The sequence below is a fragment of the Poecilia formosa genome, unplaced genomic scaffold (genome assembly GCF_000485575.1).
Source record: "Poecilia formosa unplaced genomic scaffold, Poecilia_formosa-5.1.2 Scaffold11, whole genome shotgun sequence".
Lineage (NCBI taxonomy): Eukaryota > Metazoa > Chordata > Actinopteri > Cyprinodontiformes > Poeciliidae > Poecilia > Poecilia formosa.
Window position 1 is genome coordinate 4,776,243 of NW_006799950.1, and position 23,872 is coordinate 4,800,114.

General features: G+C 39.8%; 1 protein-coding gene across 4 annotated transcripts in view; it reads left to right on the plus strand.

Annotated features, from left to right (window-relative positions):
• rptor (regulatory associated protein of MTOR, complex 1) overlaps positions 1–22,606 on the plus strand; it is a 127,576-nt gene extending 104,970 nt beyond the window's left edge. For 2 of the 4 annotated variants that reach the window (XM_016667365.1, XM_007545012.2), the window contains 9 exons: positions 1,541–1,655; positions 1,740–1,864; positions 3,556–3,657; positions 16,254–16,360; positions 17,623–17,750; positions 19,440–19,526; positions 19,604–19,720; positions 19,844–19,973; positions 20,632–22,606. In XM_016667365.1, coding sequence (XP_016522851.1) covers positions 1,541–1,655; positions 1,740–1,864; positions 3,556–3,657; positions 16,254–16,360; positions 17,623–17,750; positions 19,440–19,526; positions 19,604–19,720; positions 19,844–19,973; positions 20,632–20,700 — 980 coding nt within the window. In that variant the 3' untranslated portion in view covers positions 20,701–22,606. Of the gene's footprint in view, positions 1–1,540; positions 1,656–1,739; positions 1,865–3,555; positions 3,682–9,566; positions 9,615–16,253; positions 16,361–17,622; positions 17,751–19,439; positions 19,527–19,603; positions 19,721–19,843; positions 19,974–20,631 lie in introns of all 4 variants that reach the window. The other 2 variants (XM_007545000.2, XM_007545007.2) reach the window with 2 other exon arrangements.
• Positions 22,607–23,872: the final 1,266 nt, after the last annotated feature.

Sequence of the window (23,872 nt, forward strand, 5' to 3'; positions counted from 1 at the left end):
TTTATATCTATCCGCTCACTGCTGTGAATTATCTACACACAATTTGCTGTGTTATCGCATCATTGGCTTCTTCTGGCCAGACGTCAGACATGAAGCTCAGTAAATCAGTGATGAAGATCGTGAGGAGATATTCACTGTAAAATCACACAAAAATCATCAATGGAAATCAAATGTATTAACCAATGGAGGCCTGTAGTTGGAGCCACAAACAAAATTAAAGGGAAATGTTCCCTTTATTTTTATGAGCAATAATATATATATATATCTATATATATATACTAGCAGTTTCTGCAGCAGGGGCTTATGGTTAGATATGGATCACAGTGAATATCTCCTCACGATCTTCATCACTGATTTACTGAGCTTCATGTCTGACGTCTGGCCAGAAGAAGCCAATGATGCGATAACACAGCAAATTGTGTGCAGATAATTCACAGCAGTGAGCGGATAGATATAAAAACATTTCGCAGCTGGAAACATCCTGCTCCATGAGAGACAGGAGTCTCTTCACACACACACACACACACACACACACACTCAGACAGAGTCTGGAGTGGCAGCATAGTCACAGAATCCTCCTGTGAAGTTAGAGCGCTCTCAAACAGAATAACTAACAAACCCAACGTCACTGGCAGCCCCCCTGCAACACACACACACACACACACACAAACACAGTCACGAGGCGATTGGCGTCAGAGCTGAGTTTTGCTCACGTACACACGTCTCCCTTACTTTCAACTGCTTGCTCAATCATTGAATTCCCCCTCACGGTTCTTTTTTTCTTTTTTTTTTTGTTTTGAAAGAAGTGTGGAAGGGTTGCCCTCATTCAGTCGGCTCCCTCCTGAGAGAGACGAGACTGGAGGAGGAGGAAGAGCACAGAGATGGAGGAAGGCTGAGGAGAGGAGAAAGCTACAAACTGATTCAGTTTTTGTCTAGATCCTCGCCTCTCTATAACAGTGTTTTAGTGATGAAGTTGCCTGCTTTTTAATGCAAGAGTTAAACAGCTTTTGCAGTGGTCACATGAAACTGTGGTGAAAATTTTACTCATTTTCCATAAAATTCTGTAAGACCATCTCAAATTATTTCCTCATTTTCTGGCTTTACAAAATCCTTCCAAGTCTTTGAGATACTGGGATTTACCAGGATTACTCTATTCTACAAAGAATGATCACAAAAAGAGAAAATATTCAGTTGTGCAGATAAAAATGATTTTCCCATCAGGGGACCAATAAAATGATTGTTCAATTCCACTCTCTGCTGTTTTAATGACTTTGATTGGCTGTTAATTTCTGAATCAACCAATCAGGAAGAAGAGCCCAAAGTACAGCTGCAGCGTCTGGAACATAATTACCAATTAAATGTTTTCTTCATCATGAATGCACATATTTTGAGTAATGCATGGTAGTGATACTTTCCTGGATACTCTGCAGGACTTTCAAACCAAATTCCTCATCTCATATCTGACATTGGAGGCACATGCAACAAAAACTGTGACCATCTGAGTTTTGAGAACTCTTACCATCTTCCTTTCTTGTCACAGGCATTTCCCGTCTAGACGATCAAATATTCATCAACCGTAACCCCGGAGTGCCATCTGTTGTGAAGTTTCATCCCTTCAACACCTGCATCGCTGTGGCCGACAAGGACAGCATCTGGTCAGAATGCATCACACACTCAGCCTGAATTCCTCCAGGCGTTATTGTTTCTCTTACACCGGAGCCTGAATATGTCTGTGCCAGTTTCTGGGACTGGGAGAAGGGTGAGAGGCTGGACTACTTCTACAACGGGAACCCTCGTTACACCCGGATCACTGCCATGGAGTACCTGAACGGACATGACTGTTCGTTACTGCTCACTGCGACAGGTGGGAGAGCACTAATTCACCTCCAGAAAATATAAATGTCTGATCCGCACCGGAGCATTAGCAGTGCTTACTGTATCCTACGCACACCTCTCTGTATTCATCATCAATATCACTGAGCAATTATCTTTCTTTCTTCAGTCTTTTTTCTTTCTTTAGAAAACAACCCCATGTTTAAACTCATTTATTCTGTTTGTTCGGCATAGAATACATTTAAACTAAGAATAAACATTGCCTTTAATTGCACACTTCAAAGCGATAAAATGCTCAGGAATGAATGCTTTTAAATTCAGCCTCATCAAAAAGTAATGTGCACTTATTGAGCTTTTCTCCATCAGTCATGCTCTGAAGGATACCATTTCTTATACAGATACCACATTAAAAAAGTAAAGCAATGAGCATAAATCAGGTGGGAACTTTTATGGCTCGTAATAACGTTCTGGAAGGAGCGAGTGGACGGGTTTAATGCTTTGCTCTTAGTGGTGTTTGAACTGCACAGATCTTCCTAGGGCAAGGCTTCAGTCCTGCTTTTCTTCTCTGTCGAGATGTTTTAGGTGAGCAGACTTTTAAGATGTTACTCTGCATAAGTTCTCTGATGTTTTTACGTTTAAAGAACTTTAGTAAAGTTATTTAAAAAACTCATGAAGACTTCATCACAGTCAGGACATACAGAGGCATCTTAGTGAATCACTAAAAGTTTATTTATTTCAGTAATTTACTTTGAAAGGTATTTCATATAGATTCATTGTAATGGCCTGTGGGTAATGAACACCCTCAATTTCTTATAAAATAACATTTTAAAATACAAATACAAAACTTTTTAAAACTATAAATTTGGTGTTGTGATCTACAAAACTGTGGTGAACTAAGTTTGTCCAGTGGACAGTCATTAACACCCTCTACAAAGAAGATGAGGAGCAGTAGGTCATTACTGAAGAAGTCGGCTGATAAAGGGCTGCATGTAAACCTATCAATGGGAAATTCAGTAAAAGAAAAAACTGACATAACTTTGACTCTCTGGAAATAGAGAATAGTCCACACCTAATTATTGGAACAAATAACAGAAATGTGTTGTACTATTTTAATTGGCTGTTTGAGTGGCAGACATTTTAAACTTAATTGTACTTAATTTAAGCTTATTCCTGCTAGCAGAGACTTTTAAGGACAATGTTTAGTTGTTATTGTAATTTTGGCCTCTTTGCTGGTAATCCAACTACCCAGAACCTCACTGAGACGCACTGAACTCATTGCTGAAATCAAACAAAACAGTAAATTACACATTTTTCTATTTCTACCATACTTTTTTCCTTCCATTCAATTTTCCAACAATTTGCTTGCCTACAGTGTTAGTACTGTAAGCAGCAAACTTCTTGTCGATGTCATTTTGTGGCTTACCCTTATTGTGGAGGGACTCAGTGACTATGATAAAAAAAAAAAACATTTTTTAATGATTTTAAGTTATATGTTAATTCTCCCACAAACTAAATATTTATATTTCATTAGTCATGGTTATCCAAATTAACAGAATTAAACACAATAAATTCCCCTGTGTGTATTTAACCCCATGCACTGTAATAGAAAGTTAAGTTTCTGACGTGAATGACTGACATAAATCCACTTTTTGATTGTATTTTAATTCATTTGTGTGTTTTTTTGTTTTAATTTTCGTCTCGCCGCCTCCTTCCTCTGTCCAGATGACGGAGCGTTGCGTGTCTGGAAGAACTTTGCTGACCAGAAGAACCCAGAGATGGTAACGGCGTGGCAGGGCCTCTCCGACATGCTGCCAACCACCAGAGGTCAGCCCTCCTCCAGCACCCACAGTAAAGATCAACACTTTCTATTACTGCGTGTTCTGCTCATGCCCCACAGTCCTCCAGTGTCGGTGGATGCTCACCCCTCCCCACTCCTCCTGTCCAACCCGTCCCAGTCATAAGTTCACACCTCCCCATCCTCAGCAAGTATGACAGGAAGGCTGCTGCATTAATTCAAACAAGCTTAAACATTGAACATATGCAGTTCTTGTTCTCTGCGCACATTTTTTTTTCTTCCATAACTCCCTGTTTGGTTCCTTTAAATGCAACCGAGGAGCTTTTTTTTTAGTTGAAAACTAAAACTGGAAGCAGACTGCAAAAAGCTCCAGAGCAAAGCAGTAAATAAACATCAATTTAATATTCTTTTTATTTAGAGCACAACAAATAAACATGAAGAGAAAACAATCAAATCCCTGTTGAGCAGAAATTGGTCAAAAAATATGTATAACCTTACTTAACTTTAGGGAATAATTATAAGTCCCAAAATGACTGACCAGTCCCGATATCATAGATTAAAGGTAAGAAAATTAAGTGTTTGAATTTGGTCAACGACACCCACAATGGCTTTATTAATGTGCAGTGGCATAATACCTCAAACAATCAGAAATTAAACATGATACAGACTATTTTTGAGAAAGTACAGCCACAGTTATGCATCACTTTTTTGCTCCATATATGATGAAAGAGCTCTCAAAAAGCTGCACAAGTTTTAGTTTAAAGAAATGTATGTACAAAAAAATATGACCAGAATCAAGGATTAGTGAGACGATCAGATATAAAAACACGACTCAGCACAGAACCAAAGAAAAACTAATAAGAACCTGAAGTGTTCTTATTGTTTAAATGAATCTAGTTTGGTGATTTCTAAACATATGTAACTTAAAATAAGTCATAAGACTGGATTCATCAAATTCAATGTTAATGTCAGATCATATTAAGTTTTACTGTAAAAGTCTAACTTCCAATTCATTAAAGTTGCCATAAAAACTCATTTTTACATGTCTTGAAGTCTTACTGTAGGTTTTTATTCTATAATTGCTAGAAAAGGGGCCTTTATAATGGTTCAAACTATCAAACTGTGTTATAACCCCAGAGGGTTGGAGATTCGGGCCAGAAGCTCTCAGAGACCGGATCTCTAAACTTTTAGTAGAGACACAAGATTGGAGTAGAAATAAAATACAACTTCCTTCCAAACTTTTTCATATTTAGATTGTGCCTGACTTATGATGTAGTGATGTTTTGATTTTTTTTCATCAGAAAGCATAAATTTACACTATTATTTGAAACAAATATGATGTGAAATCTGATGCCAGGCACCATCAGAAACTGTCCATCAGGTTTCTGTTATATTTGTGAAAAAGCTGGATTTAACCTGCTGGGCGGCCTACATTCAACTTAATCTGGCTGCAGAATTATGCATTCAGCAGGTAGGTAATTTTCCCTCTTCCCTTGCAGGATTGTTTATCTTCCATCAGTAAAACGGATCACGTAAAACTCAAGTGTTGACAATCTGTGGATGTACTGTCACGTTTAGCCTCTTAGCTGACACACTTCCATAATTCCTGAGGCAGAGTTATTCACAAATATGTGAACCAGGGCAGACAGCAGTGCTACACTCTTGTCAGAAACATCCACCCACTTCACTGTTCTACACCACCACACGCACGCACACACACATACACAGTACACACTGTCATGCCTCAATCCCAGCTGCTCCACATTTTTCTGCCTCAAGCACTTCTACATTTCTGGGTCAGAATTGTTTTTGGGAAAACGCGGGGCTGCAAGAGTGTGCACACTTGTTAAATGTGTCGATAACTGCTGCATTTAGTAACCACACTTTTGTACTTCTCATGAGAAAGAGCCTGTGAATGCTTTATTTCATATTAAATATACAGTTCATTATTTTGACAATATAACAATCAGAGCTAAGACTTTAAACCTGTTAATTTGAACTAATTAATTACAGAAAAAAATATCATAAAATAAGAAAGTAAAATATGAGACACTTAAATTAGTAAAAATCTGATATCTGGGTGCAAGTGAATGTAGCACAGAATTACCTATTATGTAGAAAGTGCTCCCCGTCTCTTATAGTTAAGCAGGGCTGCGTAAAACAAGTTTATATAAGGTTGAACTGTGTTTTTGAGAATACTCTTTAAAGGTCACTGTTACTATAGAGCCCCAGAAGGTTTTGCTTTTTTTTGCTTATTTTCTTCTTTTTGCTTATTTATGCAGCATTCAGACTGGCCGGTGAGGCATGTTGAGAAAAATGCATTTCATGTAGAGGGTTTAAAGTCACATTTCCTCTGAAATACAGTGACTGTAATGACTCTGCTAAGTTAAATGGGTTTTATGCAAAGCTATGCACAGTTAAATAAAAGATGTATAGTTTTTTCTCTTTGCCAGTCAGAAACTAAAAGGGAAGAAAGAAAATACAAAAATGAAAAAATATTAAAAATATTAAGAATTCCTGCATTGATATGAAGGTTAAGACTCAACCAATAACAAATGTTATCATGTATGATAGGACAAAGTACAGATGTTGAACCACTCTGAAATCCATTTCCAAAACTCTGTAGACTTGCATATATATGTTTATTTTTTCCAGTTTCCACTGGCAGAAAATCACCAGTCTTGCCCTTATTTACCCTCTAAGAACAGGGTTTCTGTCATTTAGTTGTATATTTTGATGTTCAACGTCTTTTTGTGTATTTAGAGTCGTTGCATTTTAATAGAAATGTGAGTTTTTTTAATCCTTTACAGATGAAGTATTTTTCCTAACACCTCACCCTTCATTCTGAGCCAAAAATGCCAACAAAATAAACTTGGACTGAGTTTAATGGCCACATAAGCTTCATCAATAGCTTTGATCAAAAAAAGTTAGATACGAAAGTATTGGGCCAAGCATGTCTTCCAAGGTGAGGAGAAATAGACAACAGAAAGTTAATGGAATGCATCAGTGGAGAGTAGTAGGAGAAAATAGTAAAGTGAGGAAACACCATAGGCCTAAGGTCCACCAGCAACTCAGGAAAATCTAACCCAACTTTAAATAAAAGGAAAGTTTTAGTCCTCATCTTAAAGGTAGATGGGGTATCAGCTTCCCAGGCGGAGCTAAAGTGTCTTCCAGTAACTTCCACCACCCCCTGGAGAACCATCCTACAGTCTGACACAGCAGAAGGAAATTACATGTGGTTGTGCTGAAATGTCTAATTGGAAAAAGAAAAATTGGCTATAGCTCCCAGGTGCCTTGAAGACGTCATTTCAATCAATCGTCTCCTTTCTAGTCCGCGTAGTTTCTGTCGCATTTAACATCTCTGTGCGAGGCTTTATGTTTGGTACATGCATGTTTCTGTGAAGTAAAAGTGCAAATACAGGCATCAGACATTTAAGTATTCCCCAGTTGTGCAGAGCTGACGAAGAGTACTGTGGAGTTATTTGATACTGGATGATTTCCTGTTAAATTGCCCATTTCGACATTAACAACTAAAAAGATCTTGAAGGATGAACATTTAATGAGACTAAAAAAACATACAGAAATACAAGTCCTCACAAATGAATTTGGTGTCCTTTCTGATATACAATATTAAATTAGTTTTTTTTTTTAAATATAATTTTACAGACATCTGTGTTTATTTGAAAGCCATCTTTATTTAGCTTTAATGTTGTACAATGATAGCTCAGTTTGTGGGCAACTTGTGCGCCGCTGTGTTTCGTAGCACATCTGACTGAACATTGGATCTGTCAGGATAAGTGACTGGATGACCTAAAGCCTCCACAGAGGCCCCAGCAGAGTCAGCAGAGCTCCAAGGGGACTGTAGGGATTGTGGTGAGGCGACACATTTAACTAACCTCACAGCCTGGATAAGTCCCACACCACAAATTGCCCAGAGAGGCTCTTGCCCCTGCAGAGGGGAACTCTCTGTCTCTTTCCCTCTGTCTTTGTCTCTCTCTGCGAGTGACTTTCACATTTAATGGTGTGCTTGTTATGGTGGATTGACAGTTGCTGCTTGGCTTGGACTCTTGACTACACTGAAGGCATCAGCTGAGATTTCTCCTGAACTTTTAGTTAGGCTTCAGCTCTTGTTTATTTTTATTATTTTTTTTGTGGAAATGTAAAAAAAATAAAATAAAATAAAAAAACCCTCACATACACACTAGCTTTTTTCTCCAGCATATACTTCTAGTATTCTCTTATTAGTTATTACATTTACCTAATAGGTATGTTGATGGTTATAAGCTAGAATTTGTAGGATTAAAAAAAAATACTTTCCTCAGATGCATTAATAATTTAAAGCCCAATGAAATATTATACAACTCTATCTTTGTGCTGCCAAAAAGAATCTGTTCTTGCTCTGAAGGCAGCTGCTAAAAGACTGAACATTTCTCAAGGAGAGGCTGGCAGAGACAAACAGTCTGAGCCTGGTACCTGCTGGACCCGTCCCCGCTCACCCCATCTCCATCAGCCAATGGCAACGCTTCTGTGCTGTTTTCACACCAGTGGAACATCTCTCCAGACTGACTGGCTTGTTGTTACTTTGCTGGGTCTTTGATATTGTTTTGTGTTTTCCCTCGTCTCTGGAGAGAGGCTGAACAAGGCAGCAACAAAACGCCTCCCCATCATGTCAAAATTCCCTTTTGTTTCAATTTAATATCGAATCGGGCGGCTTCGTTATTTCCTACTCAGTCGACCTTTCTCTCACTTTTATTTACATTTGCAGGCATTTATGTGCAGGCACTTTTAAAAATATTCATCCATTCAACCTTTTTCATCTTTTGTTGCATTACGACCACATACTTCTGTGTATTTTATTCAGCTCATATAGACTAACACCATAAATAAAGGGTGCATTGTTTTCAAAGGTTTTTGCAAACAAAAATCTAAAAAAAATCCCTGAGTCTTTGTTTTCTACCCCTCTGAGTAAATGCTTTGTAGGAACACTTTAAAGGTTTGTTCCTACCAGCTTCACCCAACTACAGACTGCGATCTTTGCCGGATCTGTAAATGTCAAGCCATGTTTGTTTTTCTGAACAGAGCACAATCTACCAGGTGTTTGCTGGTGTCTCCTACATACCTTGTAGGCAAACTCGAAATGGGAGTTCTTATTTCGTTTTCTTTAACAATGGCTTTCTCTGTGCCACTTTGTTGTGTTTTACTCTTTCCATTTTTGGACGATTGAGTCAACAATATTCGTTTACCTTTTAAAAGCTTGGAATATGTGGAATATTTTCTAATCTAGCCCTGGTTTAAATATTTCGACAACTTGTTCACTAACCTCAGGTATGTCTAAGCACTTTATGAGGAGTATGCAGGCACAAACAGCCGAGAATTAAATATCCACATCACTCAGTGATGGTTTGTTTTATTTATATCAGAGTAAACGAGGCTTAATACAGATGCACCACATTGTTCAGATTTTTCTTTGTAAAGAATTGAAAACCATTTGTTTTCCTTTTACTTCACAAGACCGGAACATAAATTTCTAATAAAATGCACGGAAGTGTGTGGTTGTATCTGGAGAAAATGCAAAAAAGGTCAAGGGCTATGAAGACGACTGTAGATGTGTTTGGTCCTGCTGCTGTTTTTGCCCCTGCTGCAAAAGGCGAATCCGAACTTTGGACCCTGCAGGTTTGGAGTTTGAGCGACGGTCCCTGTTTGGGACGCAGATCCTCTTGGATCTCAGCTAGTTTTGTTGGAAGCAGCTGCCTTGTTCATTTCTCTGCTGAATGCATGTGAACTGCAAAACTCGAGAGGTGATGAATCTTTTTCAGTTTTACAGTTCTTTTAGATGTGTGTGGGACTCCTTGGGTTAGCATGCACAGGGGTTCTTTCTAATTTGTCGCTGGCTTTGTTGCATTCCTGCTGTTCCCCCAACCCCTTCTCCCGCTCGCAGGTCTGGCCAGAAGGGTTTCCATCTATCTTGACAGGAGCAAACAAGGAGGTGAGTCTTTACCTTCCTGTTCTTTTCTTCCTTATTCGGAGAGCAACGGTGCTGCAGTATACAGCTGGGAACGTGCCTCTTCTGTTTGTACTCCTTTTATTTCCTTTAACATCGCACCTTTCCCATTGCCCGTTCATCATCTGTCTGGTGTGTTAACGTCCAACCACTCCATCTCTGACAGTCACTCTGAAGTTCACAAGAATTTAATTTTGTTTATGACAGCAAGAACCTCTCAAACAGTTAAACCACACTTCTTAACAGGGATAGAAACTAAGTTTAAATTTTCAAAATTAAGTTCCAGCGAAACAACCACGTCATACTAACAGAGTTGCGTGTTTTATCTGAAATTAATAAGATTAGAAATGGAAGTAAAAACCCTGCAGAATGCTGCTGCTGATACGTTTTTTGTTGTTGTTTTTCCTCCCACCCAACTTGTAAACTTTTGCCAAAAATTTAGCATCAGTTTGATAAAGATCCAGGGCTTTACAGTCTGCTCACAACAACCAATAGGAAATGTTTGGGTTTCTTAATCCCAGCATAGAAAGCCGGGTTAACTCCCTCCAGGCTGCAGGGCACCAATGCTCAAAACGGGACCCAATTGTGAAAGCACACATCACAGCAATTCACTGAATCTGAAACCTTTCAGCTCATGATCCCAGTGTTGTTAATTTATAATTAAAATATATATTTTTTTGTTTTTACTAACATTTTCTTTTGACTTGAAGTAATGCTAACCTTTTAGGAGTGACCCAGCTAGAATGCCAACTTGAAAGAAAGTCTGCTAGGGGAGCTAAAGATTAGGGTGATGGCAGGGAGGCCTTCCAACCTCAAACACTTGGAGCTCATTACCCCAAATAAATCCTGAAAATACCTACGGAAACCCCTGACCTTTACTTTATACTTAGCAAGATCTTTAGTGACAATACTGTTAAACTTAGCCTTCTATTAGACAGCTACCATCAGTTCTAGTTTGTTAGCATTAGCCTAAAGCAATAAGACAAAATATCTGTTCTTCATTGCTATTCAGACAACTGTTATTGATTTAGCATGAAGGCATGAGATTCAATGGCATCTCACAGTCATATAGCTGGTGATTTACAGCGTTTGCGGAGGTGAGGCCTTGCTCTTTTGTCTACCTGCTGCATTCGTATTCACCTCGTGTCGCCGCTTCCTTGTATAAAAGCGACTCATTTATGTTTGTCCCTGGGGTTCCGCTGTTTAATTGGAGTGTGTGGGTGCTGTGATATTTTTAATAACGTTGAGCTCCCCAGTCTGTGACACTGCAGGGGCCAGCCTGTTAAACTCCAGAGGAAGGAAGCAGTGAGAATACAGGAGGGTCTTTGGCTTGGGGAATTTATTTCTGGCGCTGCGGTTGGAAGCAAAAGGCTGTCACCAGAGGTGTAGAGTCAAAAGAATAAGAATAACAAGAGGAAGATGAGTTTCTAGGGAAGAACGGGTGAAGTCACAGGGATTGTGGAAGGAGCTGGGTGAATACTTGGACAGCATGAAGATGAAATAGTGGAGCTGGGGAGAGAAACTAAGGATTTAACTGTGAAAAGGTTGCTAAATTTGGTGACTTGGAGTACTTTCTGATTAGGAAAAGGCGACAAGCTTTCCTTAAGATCTGAGAAGGATGGAGCGAACCACAAAGACTTGTCACCCCTGCACTGACATGTCGGCCTAATTAAAGTCTGTGTTGAAAAAAAGGGATGTGACAGAAGAAAATAAGATAATGACAAAAACAAAAAACTGGTGCAAACTTAATCCCGGATGCACTAAGACTGTACTGTCCTGGTTCTTAATGTAACCCTTTCCTCTTGGCTACATTAAATAAAAATAGGACGGTCCGCTCCCGTTAGCAGCATGGAGGCGCACGCTGTGTCCTGCTCCACATTCAGCCGAGTTGCTCGCTGCCTTGTTAATACCAGGGCTCTGGGAACCCTAATAAATCGACATCCTGTGAGTTTTGTGAGGAGTTTAAGAGAACAGGACTTGATAGTTTGGGTAAATCTAGAAAAGCCCTGAAAACATGCGTCCCCCAGCCTCATTTTATTTTGCTTTTTATGACTGGATGATTAAGTATATGCTAATGTAAAACTGCACATGCTGTCTAGGATGCAATTTTGGCAGAGTGAGTTGAAAATCTAATATCAAGAATTGATGATTAACGTGGATTAAAACATTTTCTGAGCCATTTGCGATTGTATGTATATTAAATCTGAAATCTGAAGGTGTGTTCCTCAGCAGTAGCCTGACAAACTAGGGCTACTGCTTATATTAAGCTATATAAAATTAAGCGAAACTCAAAGGTCTCTGTATCACAACATCATCACATTCTTGTCAAAAAGATCGAATCTTTCTCTTCATTTAACTCACACAACAGTTAATACAATAACATGATTGACAGTTATTACTATTGATTTTCCAACATAACACCTTTTTCCTGTTTTTGCAGCTCCAAAATTACCTTTGGTTGAGTGAGATAAAAATGATGTATTTTATATGATCATATGCAAAACCAGAGGGATGTTTCAAATTTACCCAGAGATTGAAAATTCATGACGATGTTATTGCTGAAGTCTGAGGGTTTTTAAGCGATCATAAGCCTCCGACTGACCCGTTTTGGTCTTGATTGTCAGTTCAGTTGAATCTGAAATTATCATTCTGTGTCTCAGATTTCACTGATGCTGCTTCCACTAAATTTTTAGATCAAGGAAAATATTTTGTTCATGCTAATTTACTGAATACATTAGAATTTTTAGCTCTTCATTCCAAAGATTTTAATATTGTTGCTTATTTCTCAAATTCTGGTTCTCCGGAGATTTTTCTGGTGTTGTAAGGTTAATGTAAGGCGCTCTGGGACTTGGTCCGTTCTGCATCATTTAAAAGGATGTGAGAAACCTTCTCCCCATGATAATTAGGTCAACAGTTGTTAACACTGTCCACATTTACAGGGTGTCGTTTCAAAGGTCTTTTGTCAACCAACCAGGACAATGCTGTTTGCCTCCCCCATGTGGCAGGACCGAGGTCCTAAAGGAAAACTAATGTCAGAGCGAGGAAGACTCCCTGCAGATCAAAAACTCCCACGGAGTGATGTCATCGTGTGTTACAAGGCACAAAGAAGCTCCTAATAATACAAGGGAGAGCGTATTACCATTCAAAGCTGGATGGAAGGGAGATAAAATAGAAAAAAACTGGTTTAATGAGCTGCAGGGATAGTCAGGCTTAGAAGAGAAAATTGAATAAAAGTGATATTTCTGCAAAAGAAAAGATAATGTAACACATAATATTCTTCTTTATCTCTGCGACGCTGGTGATAATATTTTTCATCACAACTCAGCCAGCTCTTAATAATGGAAACTTTCCCCTGCCTGGTTTAAAGCTGCGTAAGAAGAGGTGATCTCCGCATGGTTAAAGATGCAGTCTTCACCTCCATCTCCTGGCTCCTTTGGCTCCAGCTTCTCTACGTCCATATTGATTTGTGTGTGGATAACTAGGGCCTGTTGTGGCTCTCAAAGGGGGCTCCTCTAAGGCAGAGTTTTCCTCTGGTTTGAGCTGCTGACAGGAAGCGGGAGCTAAGAGCATCTGGCGTAAACTTGTGGATCTTCTGGTTTTAACCTCTGAATCTAAAACTAAATGTTTTCTGCTGGAGTCAACAAGGACTTGGCTTCCTAAAGTGGGGATTGACACGGGATAGTTTTTGGAGAAGAAAGAAACAGTTTGAGGGGAAGTAGTAGCTCAGACAGAGGAAGAGGGAGTTGACTGGATTTATCCCCAAAGCAAACCTGATATCCAGAATACTTTACCTTCGACTGATGTATCGATTCTAGGCGCTTTAACTTGTAAAAAAAAAGTAGTTAAAGATGAATAAATGATGAGAGGTCAAATGTTTTCATCTTAACATCTTCATGTGACATTCATCACAGTTTTACATTTTGATGCATTTAAGTATACTTGGTGTCAAAAAGGTTTTTGTAGACCTCTGTGTAAACACATTAGATCTCTGCAAAATCAGGATAACATGAAATTGTGAGGTTTTGATTGAATTTTGCGATGTTGGCTTATTCACAACGATCAACACCACTCTTATTGAATTCAGTCACCTTGATCACAACAATCTATAACAGCTGTGGGCATAAAACATCCACCCAGCTGCCCAAACATATTTTCAACCTTACACATGAATTGTTAATTTTCTAAAACTATATCTATGAAAAGAAGTGTCAACATTATTATTCCCACAGTTCTTTCACAATATAAACTGTGAACATAGAATTTGCAGTTTAAGTTCAAATCACCAGTTTTTATTGAATTTCCATCATCCGATTTACTGCAGCTGAGAGCATTTCTTAGAAATACCTCAAACGTGTGTTTGCCTTGCGATGCATACTTGGTTTTGAAGGTTTTCTCTCGGTAAACCCCAAGAGGATTTCTCCTCACGGGAGAAGATAATGAGATTAGAGAGATGAGATACAACCGTCTAAATCACAGTTCGGTGATGGTGCACACGGTTCGTTCTGTGTGCAGGAGAGCCTTTTCTCTCTCCTCCCCATCTCGGCTCCGCTCACATCCAAGCTGTCGGCTTCAAAGGGAATGCCTCGTCTCTTCTCCCGGCCTCAGTCTTGTGAAGTGTTTTTCCCCTGCACGCCATTGGCTCCGCCTGAGCCCACGCATCAGGCGGCGTGATGCCCGAGCCGGCTGGGTTGCGTCACAGTCGGGGCGTCGAAGCCGCCCCCACCGCATGGGGGCTCGGGTGTTTCCTGACGATCCAACGCCAGCAGAACAATACAGGGCCATGATATATTTAGTTCAGCAGTCAAGCCACCAGTCCTAGCGGAAGCATGTGGAGCAAGTAAGGCAAAGAATAAACGTTTAATAAAAGTAAAACCGTGCTTTAAGCTTCATGCAAATGAAGAACTGCATTTAGCAACAAAGATAACCCTCTGTGACTGAAAACAGATGATTTAATGTAGCTGCCTGGCAACGTTTTGTTTTTAAGGAATCACTCATTTTTATGAGAATTATTAACTACAATGTATGAATATTTCACTTTAGTTTTTATTCTCTAAAATCTTATCAGACCCAGAGCAATGGAGCACTAAAACCTAACGCTTTGTAGAAGAGTATTGCAGGCAAACTCTTCTGTTAATTGCCACCTAAATGTTATTTTTCTGAAGTGTTTCATTTGCAGTGAGCAGTAGTTCTCGTGATACTTTGCCAAAAATGAATAATTGGCATAAACAGGAACAGCAAGAATTTAAGAGTAAAACATTTAATGAGATATTTGTTCTATTTCTGGTCTCTGCTGGTGATAAAATATAAGTTTATGGCTCGTTTCAGGTTACTTTTTTTTTTTTTTAAATCTGTTCGTTACTTCCTCATATGTTGTTGTTTAGATTCTGTTCATCAGTGATCTTTACACTTTCTTGTGCACACTACTTTACATTTCGTGGGTGGGTTTCTCCTTGGCAATACAATTCATGTTGAAAGACGTGAACCAGTTTGAAAAAGAAATTAGCCCCTGAAAAATACCCCGGTCTCCGGAAAACGTTCCAGTAAAGAAACACCAGCTACGAATACGAGTTGGAGCATCGCCACATCATTTTACTAGAGGAGTTCTTAATAAGCGCCACCATTCTTTTAGAGTTGTGTGAAGGCATCTGATCGTTTTTAGCTGAACATTTACTCTTAAGTAAATCAGAAGCCTCCCTGAATGCTGCAGCAGAAACCGTTCTGCTTACGGCTGAACGGCTGCAGCGTGGAGCGACTACGGTGTCGCCGCACACCGCCTCTCGTGCTGCGAGCTGCAGTTGGAGGCCTGTGGTCTGTGTCGGTGAGCCAGCAGAGCTCGTTTCAGGCTGTCCTCTCCGGCGTTTGAAGAGCCTGGCTGTCTTCTGCTTCTTCCTGCCTCGCTCTCTCACTCGATTGCTATTTGAGTTGCCAACGCCAGAATGTGCTGACGGGTTCAGATTAGCGGTCATCTCGACGTGGCAGATACAAACGCTGCGTCATTCTTCCATCTGCGTGAAGTTTGCACTCAGAGGTTTATTTTTAAAAACAGTTTTCTTGTAAAAACAACGCAAATTATTTCTTATGTTCAAACTTGCCATTACAGGGTCTTTTTTTTTTTTTTTTTTTTTTTTTTTGTTTTTTTTTTTTTTTTTTTTTTTTTACAGCTGCTGTGTCAGAGTCTGGCAGTGTTTCTGTTTTTCTCCTTTTATTTTAATCTTGGTGGGTGTATGTGTTAGTTACACAGCGGTGCAGGAAGCTGTTGCGCTAATCTTCACATTTGACTTGCAACATGTGGCAGCGAGAGCCTCCCGAAATCTCCAACAGATTGCGCTGGTTGTGTTTTGGGGAGTGAGCACATGCTGTTTTGTGTTAAACAGCTGTGTGTGAGCGCAAGTCCAGTTTAAATTGAATTAAGCGCTTAAAAACAACAAATTGAAGCAGCACTTCACAGATTGTAGGCCAATTATTTTCAGTAATCACATTTTTCAAGCTTTTTTTCTGTAATTGTGATTAAAAACCCGCCTTCTGCAGGTGTAATAACAGCGAACAGCCCTGCTGTGGCCTATTTCGGTTAGCCGTTGTGTTTATGACTCACTTTTTGACTGACGTCTCATCCATGTGTTTTAGGAGCTGGGATGGTCGTGGACTGGGAACAGGAAACTGGTTTGCTCATGACGTCGGGAGACGTGAGAGTCATTCGGATCTGGGACACGGACAGGGAGATGAAGGTCCAGGTACTTGAAGCTTTTCTTTTCTTTCCTGGTGTTTGTTCTTTATTACATTTACAGGTTTGCTACAAAGTCTGGAAAAAAATGATAACATTTAATTACTTTTTTCAGGTCTTGATAAAGTTGGAGAAATAAAATAGAGTGAAAAAAGATTTGTATTTCCAAACTTAATTCCCATCCAATTTAATTTTTCTGTCTAAGTTGGTGTCCATCCTTCGTTTTTTTTTTTTTTGTTTTTTTTTATTTTGTTCTGGTATTTTTTCATTTTCTTACTTGCATCATTCCTTCTTTTTTCCTTGCATCCTTCCATTTTACTTTCTGTTCTTCATTCCCCACTTTCTTTGTTTTATCCCTTCTTCCTTCCAACACCATTTGTTTCCTTCCTTCTTTCGGTTCTTTCCTGTCCTTCCTTCTTGGCTTGCTTCTTTTGTTTCTTTTTTCCTCCTATTTTTTCCTTCTTGCCTTCCTTTTTTATTTTTTTAAGATTTTTTTGTTTGTTTTTGGGACAAGTGGCCAAGTAGAGAGAGAGAGAAAGGTAAAACCAAGATTTCAGAATTAAGCTCCAGACAGCTATGACCAATAATCTCTGTACCTAATATAATATAATAATAATAGCCTTCTTCCTTTTAATCTTATCCTTATGTCATTCAATATTTCCTTTTATCATTTCTTGTTCCCCTTGATTTTCCATCATTATTCTTTCTTGTCTCCTTTTGCCCATTTCCTTTCTTTTCCTTTGTCCTTCCATCTTTTCTTGTATCCTACATTCTTCTTCTTCCTTCCTCATGTCATTCATTTTTCTTCTTCTCCATTTTTCATATTTCCTTTTCGTCCACTGCAATTTGTTTCCTGGCCTCTGTATAAACATCTGCCATAACCTCAAAGTGAACATTTGTTTTTTCTAGTTCAAAATTAGATTTTAAATTAGAGTCTGGAGGGAAATTCAGGGTAACTTTGAAAGTTTACTGATCGGAGCGCTGCCTGTGAACTAAATCAACCTTGACGTAGAGTCACTATGTTAGTTGGCTTCATCTATTTAACTAATGTAACCAACCTCAGTGTGCTAATTATTGTCATGATGGATGGACTTAATACAAGTACAAATGACCTGTGGCTGCATATCGAGTCCAACTTCAAATGAGTCGGGCATGATGGATGAATTCATAGGGAGAGGTTAGTGTGAAATTAGTGTTACCTGTTGAAACCTCGACTAAAAAGTTGCTGTGTGCGTGTGTGTGTGTGTGTGTGTGGGTGTGTGTGTGAATCAGGACATCCCGACTGGAGCCGACAGCTGTGTGACCAGCCTGTCCTGCGACTCCCAGCGCTCGCTCATCGTTGCAGGTCTGGGTGACGGATCGGTGCGCGTCTTCGATCGCAGGATGGGCCCCAGCGAATGGTGAGGTCCCTCACACCGGATCCTGCACACATCTTTGTTTCCTCATCAAATTAAGCTCTATTTGGATTTATGATTTAATTTCCCTGCCCTGTTTTATTTAAACTGCCTCTCTTTTGTTTTGATTTAAGGCAGAGGAGCTGTGGCGGTTTTTGTCCACATGAACTCCCTCTGAGTCCTACATTATTCACTAATCTGTATTTATTGTACTTAAAGTGCTGTAAATCTGCCTCTGGGGTTGTCACTTCTTTTAATGGACCGTGGTGGCACTGTGTCCTGCCCCTCAGCTGGTAAAACATTATTTTAATTTCAGCCCCTGTGGGCTACAAAAAAAGAGCAGCTAAAATGTAGAAAGGCACATAAATCTTTAAAGAAAGAAAGTAAATGTAACGGCTCCCCTCAGGCCTGCAGCTACATCTCAGAAGTTTTGTTTCTCCCTCTGCGAGAGCCGGAAGCCGAGCTCACCTGGGTCGTTTGCAGGAGATGCGCTGAAGGGATATGGGGAAAATCTACAATGCAGCTTCGAGTTGAAGTTTCGCTAGTTTTATGTTTGCTTTTCTCAGCATTTTGTTGACATTGTTGGGTTAATGGGGGTCTCTGTATCTTTTGTGTTAGACATTTCAGATGCTGTGCCTGTGCAATCTATAATTCATATAACTCTGTTTTACTGTATGGATTAGGTCATTTAGATTCTGCACAGCCCCGAAGCCGTGATGAGGCACATTTCAGAATGCATGCTCACAGGAAGCCGGACGTTTGCTGCCTTAGTCCTGAAGCCATACTGCCACCCTGTGGTGTTCTGTCTGTATTGCATGATGCATTATTAAGAAACACTTTATTGCTTGGTGCTTAGTTTTTATTTTAATACTTGAGCTTTACACAATCCCTTAATCTTTGAAGCATACGGCACTTTATAGAGATAGGCTAAAAGTAAAGATGGACAAATACAAAGCTCTGCCTAATTGAAAACGATGCAAGACAAGCAGTTGCATTCAGAAGTCGTCAGCCTCCTGAACAGAGTCCACCTGTGTGTAATCTAATCTCGTTATAACTCCAGATGTTCTGTGAAGCCATCGTAAGCTCAGAACGTCTCCCAGAGTTTATTCAGTTCATCGTCTCAACATGGAAAGGGAATGACACAACTACCGCACACCGGCCAATTCACTGCTGAGCTGAACCAGAGCTGCAATCTAATGATTTACATCAAAGCCTAGACAAAGACCAGACCTGAATCTTTTGGTGACAAAGATTGAAAACTGATGTTCACAGCTGCTCTCACTAAACTTTAGCACAAAAAAAAAAAAAGCTTGTACATGCATAACCCCAAAAGACCTGCAGCTGTATTTGTGTGAAGATGTGGCTCTAAAAGTGTTGTAATTAATGTATCATTCATGCTCTCTTCACATGTATGCAGTACTTTGTGTAGGTATATCACAAAAATTACCAAAAAAAAAAATCAGTTACAGGTTGTGGTTGTAGCATGAAAGAAAACTTGAAAAAGATTAGTGAATTTCGCAAAAGAATCAATTATCGTCTGCTTCAGATAAACTTTGCGATCCCCAGGGGAAAAAAAAAAATGTTTTCTAATAATTTCTGTCAGGTTGTGATCTCTCTGCGTTCTTTCCGACTTTTGAACTTCTTCTTTGGTCCGTCGGCATAAAGCCTAATGTTAGCCTGTGGTGTTTCTTTCAGTCGAGTGATGACCTACAGGGAACACGGAGCCTGGGTGGTTAAAGCTCACCTGCAGAAGGAGACGGATGGGAACATTATTAGTGTCAGGTAAACGCTCTACATCACTCAGGCTTTTATTCAGCCCTGTTTGCCTTGGCCGTTCTGACGCTCACGCCTTGTCCCAGTGTCAACGGAGACGTTCGCTTCTTTGAACCGCGGACGCCAGACTCGATTAATGTGCTGCAGACTGTAAAGGGATTAACGGCTTTGGACATCCACCCACAGGCCAACCTCTTCGCCTGGTGAGTTTGCTCATGTGGTCACACAAGTTCACCCTTAAAAAAAAGAAAAAAAAGAAAAAAGAGCTTTGTTACCATCTATTCCATGATTCTCTAACCTTGTTTGTTCTGCTGTTGCGGCTGCAGTGGATCGATGAACCAGTTCATAGCCGTCTACAACACTAACGGCGACGTGATCAGCAATATAAAGTACTACGACGGCTTCATGGGACAGAGGATCGGTGCTATCAGCTGTTTAGCTTTCCATCCATACTGGGTAAAACATCAGCTTTTCTGTGCTGCAGTCAAAAATGTCTGAGAAAACTGATTTTCTGACTAAACGTCTTTGTGACCTTTAATACTGAACTTCTTAATGAACGTCCGCCATCTAACTTTTGAAGCGAATAATCATGGAAAACGACAATAATGACACTTTTCAGGATCATTGAACACAACAACAATACAAAAATACTGTTTCTGTATCTGAGAATTAAAAACTTGCGACAAAAAAAACTAATTCCAGCAGGTAATCCTAACATTGTCTTTTAATGAGGATTTTTGGGTTTTTATTGCAGCATGTGTTGCTCTAAAATATTCATACACTTATCTAAAATTGACCTGAAGATGTAATAATGGAAATTTAAAATGAAATTTGTATCGGCTCCCTGTTTAAAGTTTACCTTCTCTTTTACAATTATTCCATTCGGTGTTTTTGAACCTGACTGCAAGCTAATGACTCACTGCGTATTCCAGACTTTAAGAAATTTCTGAATTAGAATCCGATTAAATTTAAATGTAATGTCTTTTTGTTTTTTTTGGGGGGGTTGCTGTTCTAATTCTTTTCCGAGGCTGCTTTCTGCTACTTGCTCATGCACATCACGTAGTAAAATGAAGGAACTGTGTGTGTTGACCTCTTATTTTCTGTCTCCTTTCAGCCCCACTTGGCTGTGGGAAGCAACGACTACTACATGTCCATCTATTCAGCAGAGAAGAGGCTCAGATAACACACCAGCACAGCTCCTCTCCCTCCCACCTCCACCTTCTAACCCTGTGCCTCGCGCACTGGGATGTAAAGGATGTTTTCTTTTGTTTTGTTTTTTTTTTGTTGTTGTTTTTTTTTTGTACATATGCAATTCACCACCGTGAATGTTCAAGTGATGGCTGCTGACAAAAACTCAATGCTACCATGTCTCTATACATACATATATATATATATATATATATAAAAATATATATATATATAATTATTGTTATTATTATGATTGTTTATTCATATTCTTATTATGAGGCTAATGATTGTAGACTTGGCTGTGCTGAGGAGTTTGTGTGTATATAATTAGCAGAAGAAGAAGAGGTTCTATTTTAAAGAAGTTCTACCCCTGGATGCCTGCAGCTCCTCCTGGCTGCACAGCGAGCATCACTACCTGAATGAACTGTGACCCGACTCCCACACCAGCCCACGGTGGGGTCACACACTGTTGAGACAGGACGCATGGACTGAGCCCCTTCCTACACACGCACACACACACACACACACACACACACACACCTCCCTGCGCTGGACCCTTGTGTTTATGTGTTGCAGGTTCACTGCAAAGAGAAGCAGCTTTAATCCGGAAGTGATGGACTGTGCTTGTTGTTATGAGGGATTATTTTTCTGTGTGTGTGTTGTTATAGCACAGATGTGCCCCACAGTGGGCCCTCATAGCCCAAAACCACAGCGGACCCCCTGTGTGCCAAACATAGTCAGAATCCTCCACCTCTTTATTGCAGCAGTAAAATTGATTTATCCTTTTTTTTTTGTTTTTGTTTTTTAATTGAGTGAAAACATGCATCTCCTCCCAGAGAACACAGCAGCACCCACCTGGAGGCTGATTGGCTCGCTTCCCTGGTTACCACCCAAAGCAATAAGGCTGCTCCTGCTGCAGCTCGGCAATACAAACACTTAGTTTGATCGTTTCCACCAGCAGAGCGTCGGGCAGGTTCTTCTGCTTCCGTCAGAGACAGGAAGGACATCGGATGTTGTCACTATCTAAACTCTGCTGATCAACGTAAACAAATACCATCCGAAGAGAAGCTAGAAAACAAGCTTTGCATAAGTACTGAAATACCACTTTCTCTTCTCGCTCTGGCAGGATTTTATATTAATTTATTTATTATTTTCAGCTCCAGCTTCCTTTGCATCGATCATGTGTCGGAGAGCTTGCGGCCTGTTTCGTGTTAGCTGCCTGCTCGTCTCCACGTCAGTCTGTGCTTTAGTCGGCACCCTTGATTTCACTCAGGAATCTAAAGAACCCACCTCAAACGGCTGACCTCAGAGCAGTGAGGATGCTCAGGTTAGTCACGCGTTATTGAGATGAGTGTCACTGTGGTGCATTTAGGGTACGGCTCTGAGGTTCGGTTTTTGTCCTGTGCGTGCCCTACCACCAACAACGTGCCTCTTCCTCCGGGCCGCAGCTCTGCCTTCTTAGCTTCTTCTTTTTAAGTATTACCTTTCTGTTCTTGTAATTTATGTTTTTAAGTGCTTCCTTTTGCATCTTATTTGCCTCAGCCTCGCCCGCTCAGACGCTACCCCGCCCCCTCCTGCGTCACATGACTGTAAGTTTGTCCTTTCCCTGTAAAAGTCACCGCTTGGAGCCAGCGGTCCGGACCACCACAGCACCGTGCCGCTTCAGCGCTGTTTGGTTCACTTCAGCAGGCATCAACAGACCAGAACCACATTCAACTAAAGTTATCCTGCTTTGAGTTTTAAGATTTTAGACTTTGGGGGGGGGAGAGACTTTAACACAGTAGTAAGAAAGGAAAAGTGAAAACAATCAGGTTTGTCTCTGTGACTGTAGACGCCTTCACTGACTGTGGTTTATCAAACAAGAGATGAAATCAATGAAATAAACCAAATACAACACCTGACCTTTGTCTCTTTCTGAATAATGTCTGATTATTAAGTTTTCTGCTAACATTTGAATATAAAACAAACTAAACCTCTGGAACTTTAGCTTCTTATCAAAATATTCTAGCAGTATCTTTACAAACCTCTTTATAGGTTATTGTGCAAACATTTGAGTATATTGTTTGGTCCTTTTGTTCAGTTTCTTTAAATGTCAATAAATTACATTTCAGGGATTAGCGACTCTAGAACCATCAAACTACAGGTCCTTGATTCACATTCAGTGATAGGAAAATGGCCTCTTTATGTTCAACAAAGGTAAATTATTCTGCAAAGAGGAGTGGGCCAAAATTACTCAATGGTTACATAAGCAGCTCTTGGTGTAGGTTGTTGCCATAAAGGTTTAGATAGAAGGAACATTTGACAAAGTGAGTTTGGTTTAGAGAGTTATCAAAGAAAGATGGAAAACAGTTTTTTTATATATATATTTACTCAATTACATTTACCGTACTTAACTTTTTGAGGGGAAAAATACCTTTGAGTAGTTTTACTGCACCATACTTGTACTTGAGCAATAATACTGTGAAGTATTGCTACTTTTACTTCATAAAAATTTAAGGATACTTGGTGTATCAGTGTTAATTTGTATTTGCTGAGTCTTTTGTGCCATTTAGAGGCCAGGAAAATACAGTAATCACTATATTGTCACTGGAAGCACTTTACCTTTTTTCTGGGATGCACGGACCAGAATCTGCACATAACTTTGTATTTTTTTGTCTGAGGACATCATTTTCATATATCTAATCAGATGTTACAAAGTACTCAATTTCTTGGCTATTTTTTTACTTGAAAATACTTCAACTTAAAAATATGCTGATGTTCTTCTTTTACTTGAGTACGGTTTTTTTGGTAGCCTACCCACCTCTGGTGGTAGGGCTGCTGGTTGAGTGACGGTCCTTATCACTTTTTGGACTAAGTGAGATTTATTGTATGTTTTAGCAGCAGACTTATTAGTACAGCTAGCATATAGCATTTAAACCTGGTGGATCATCTTATTTGAATAAAAATGGAGCAGGTGACCCTGTCTGGGTCACAGTTCTCCCTGTAAATGTTGGTAAAAGAAATTTGACACATGAATGCATGATGAAAGTTCTGAACACTGCATGGCCAAGCAAGCAGCACAGCATTATTCTCATCACCATTTCACACACACACACACACACACACACAGTATGTGGAACACATTCCACAACAGCAAAGAGTCGGGCGGCGCGAACATCCTGAGGAAA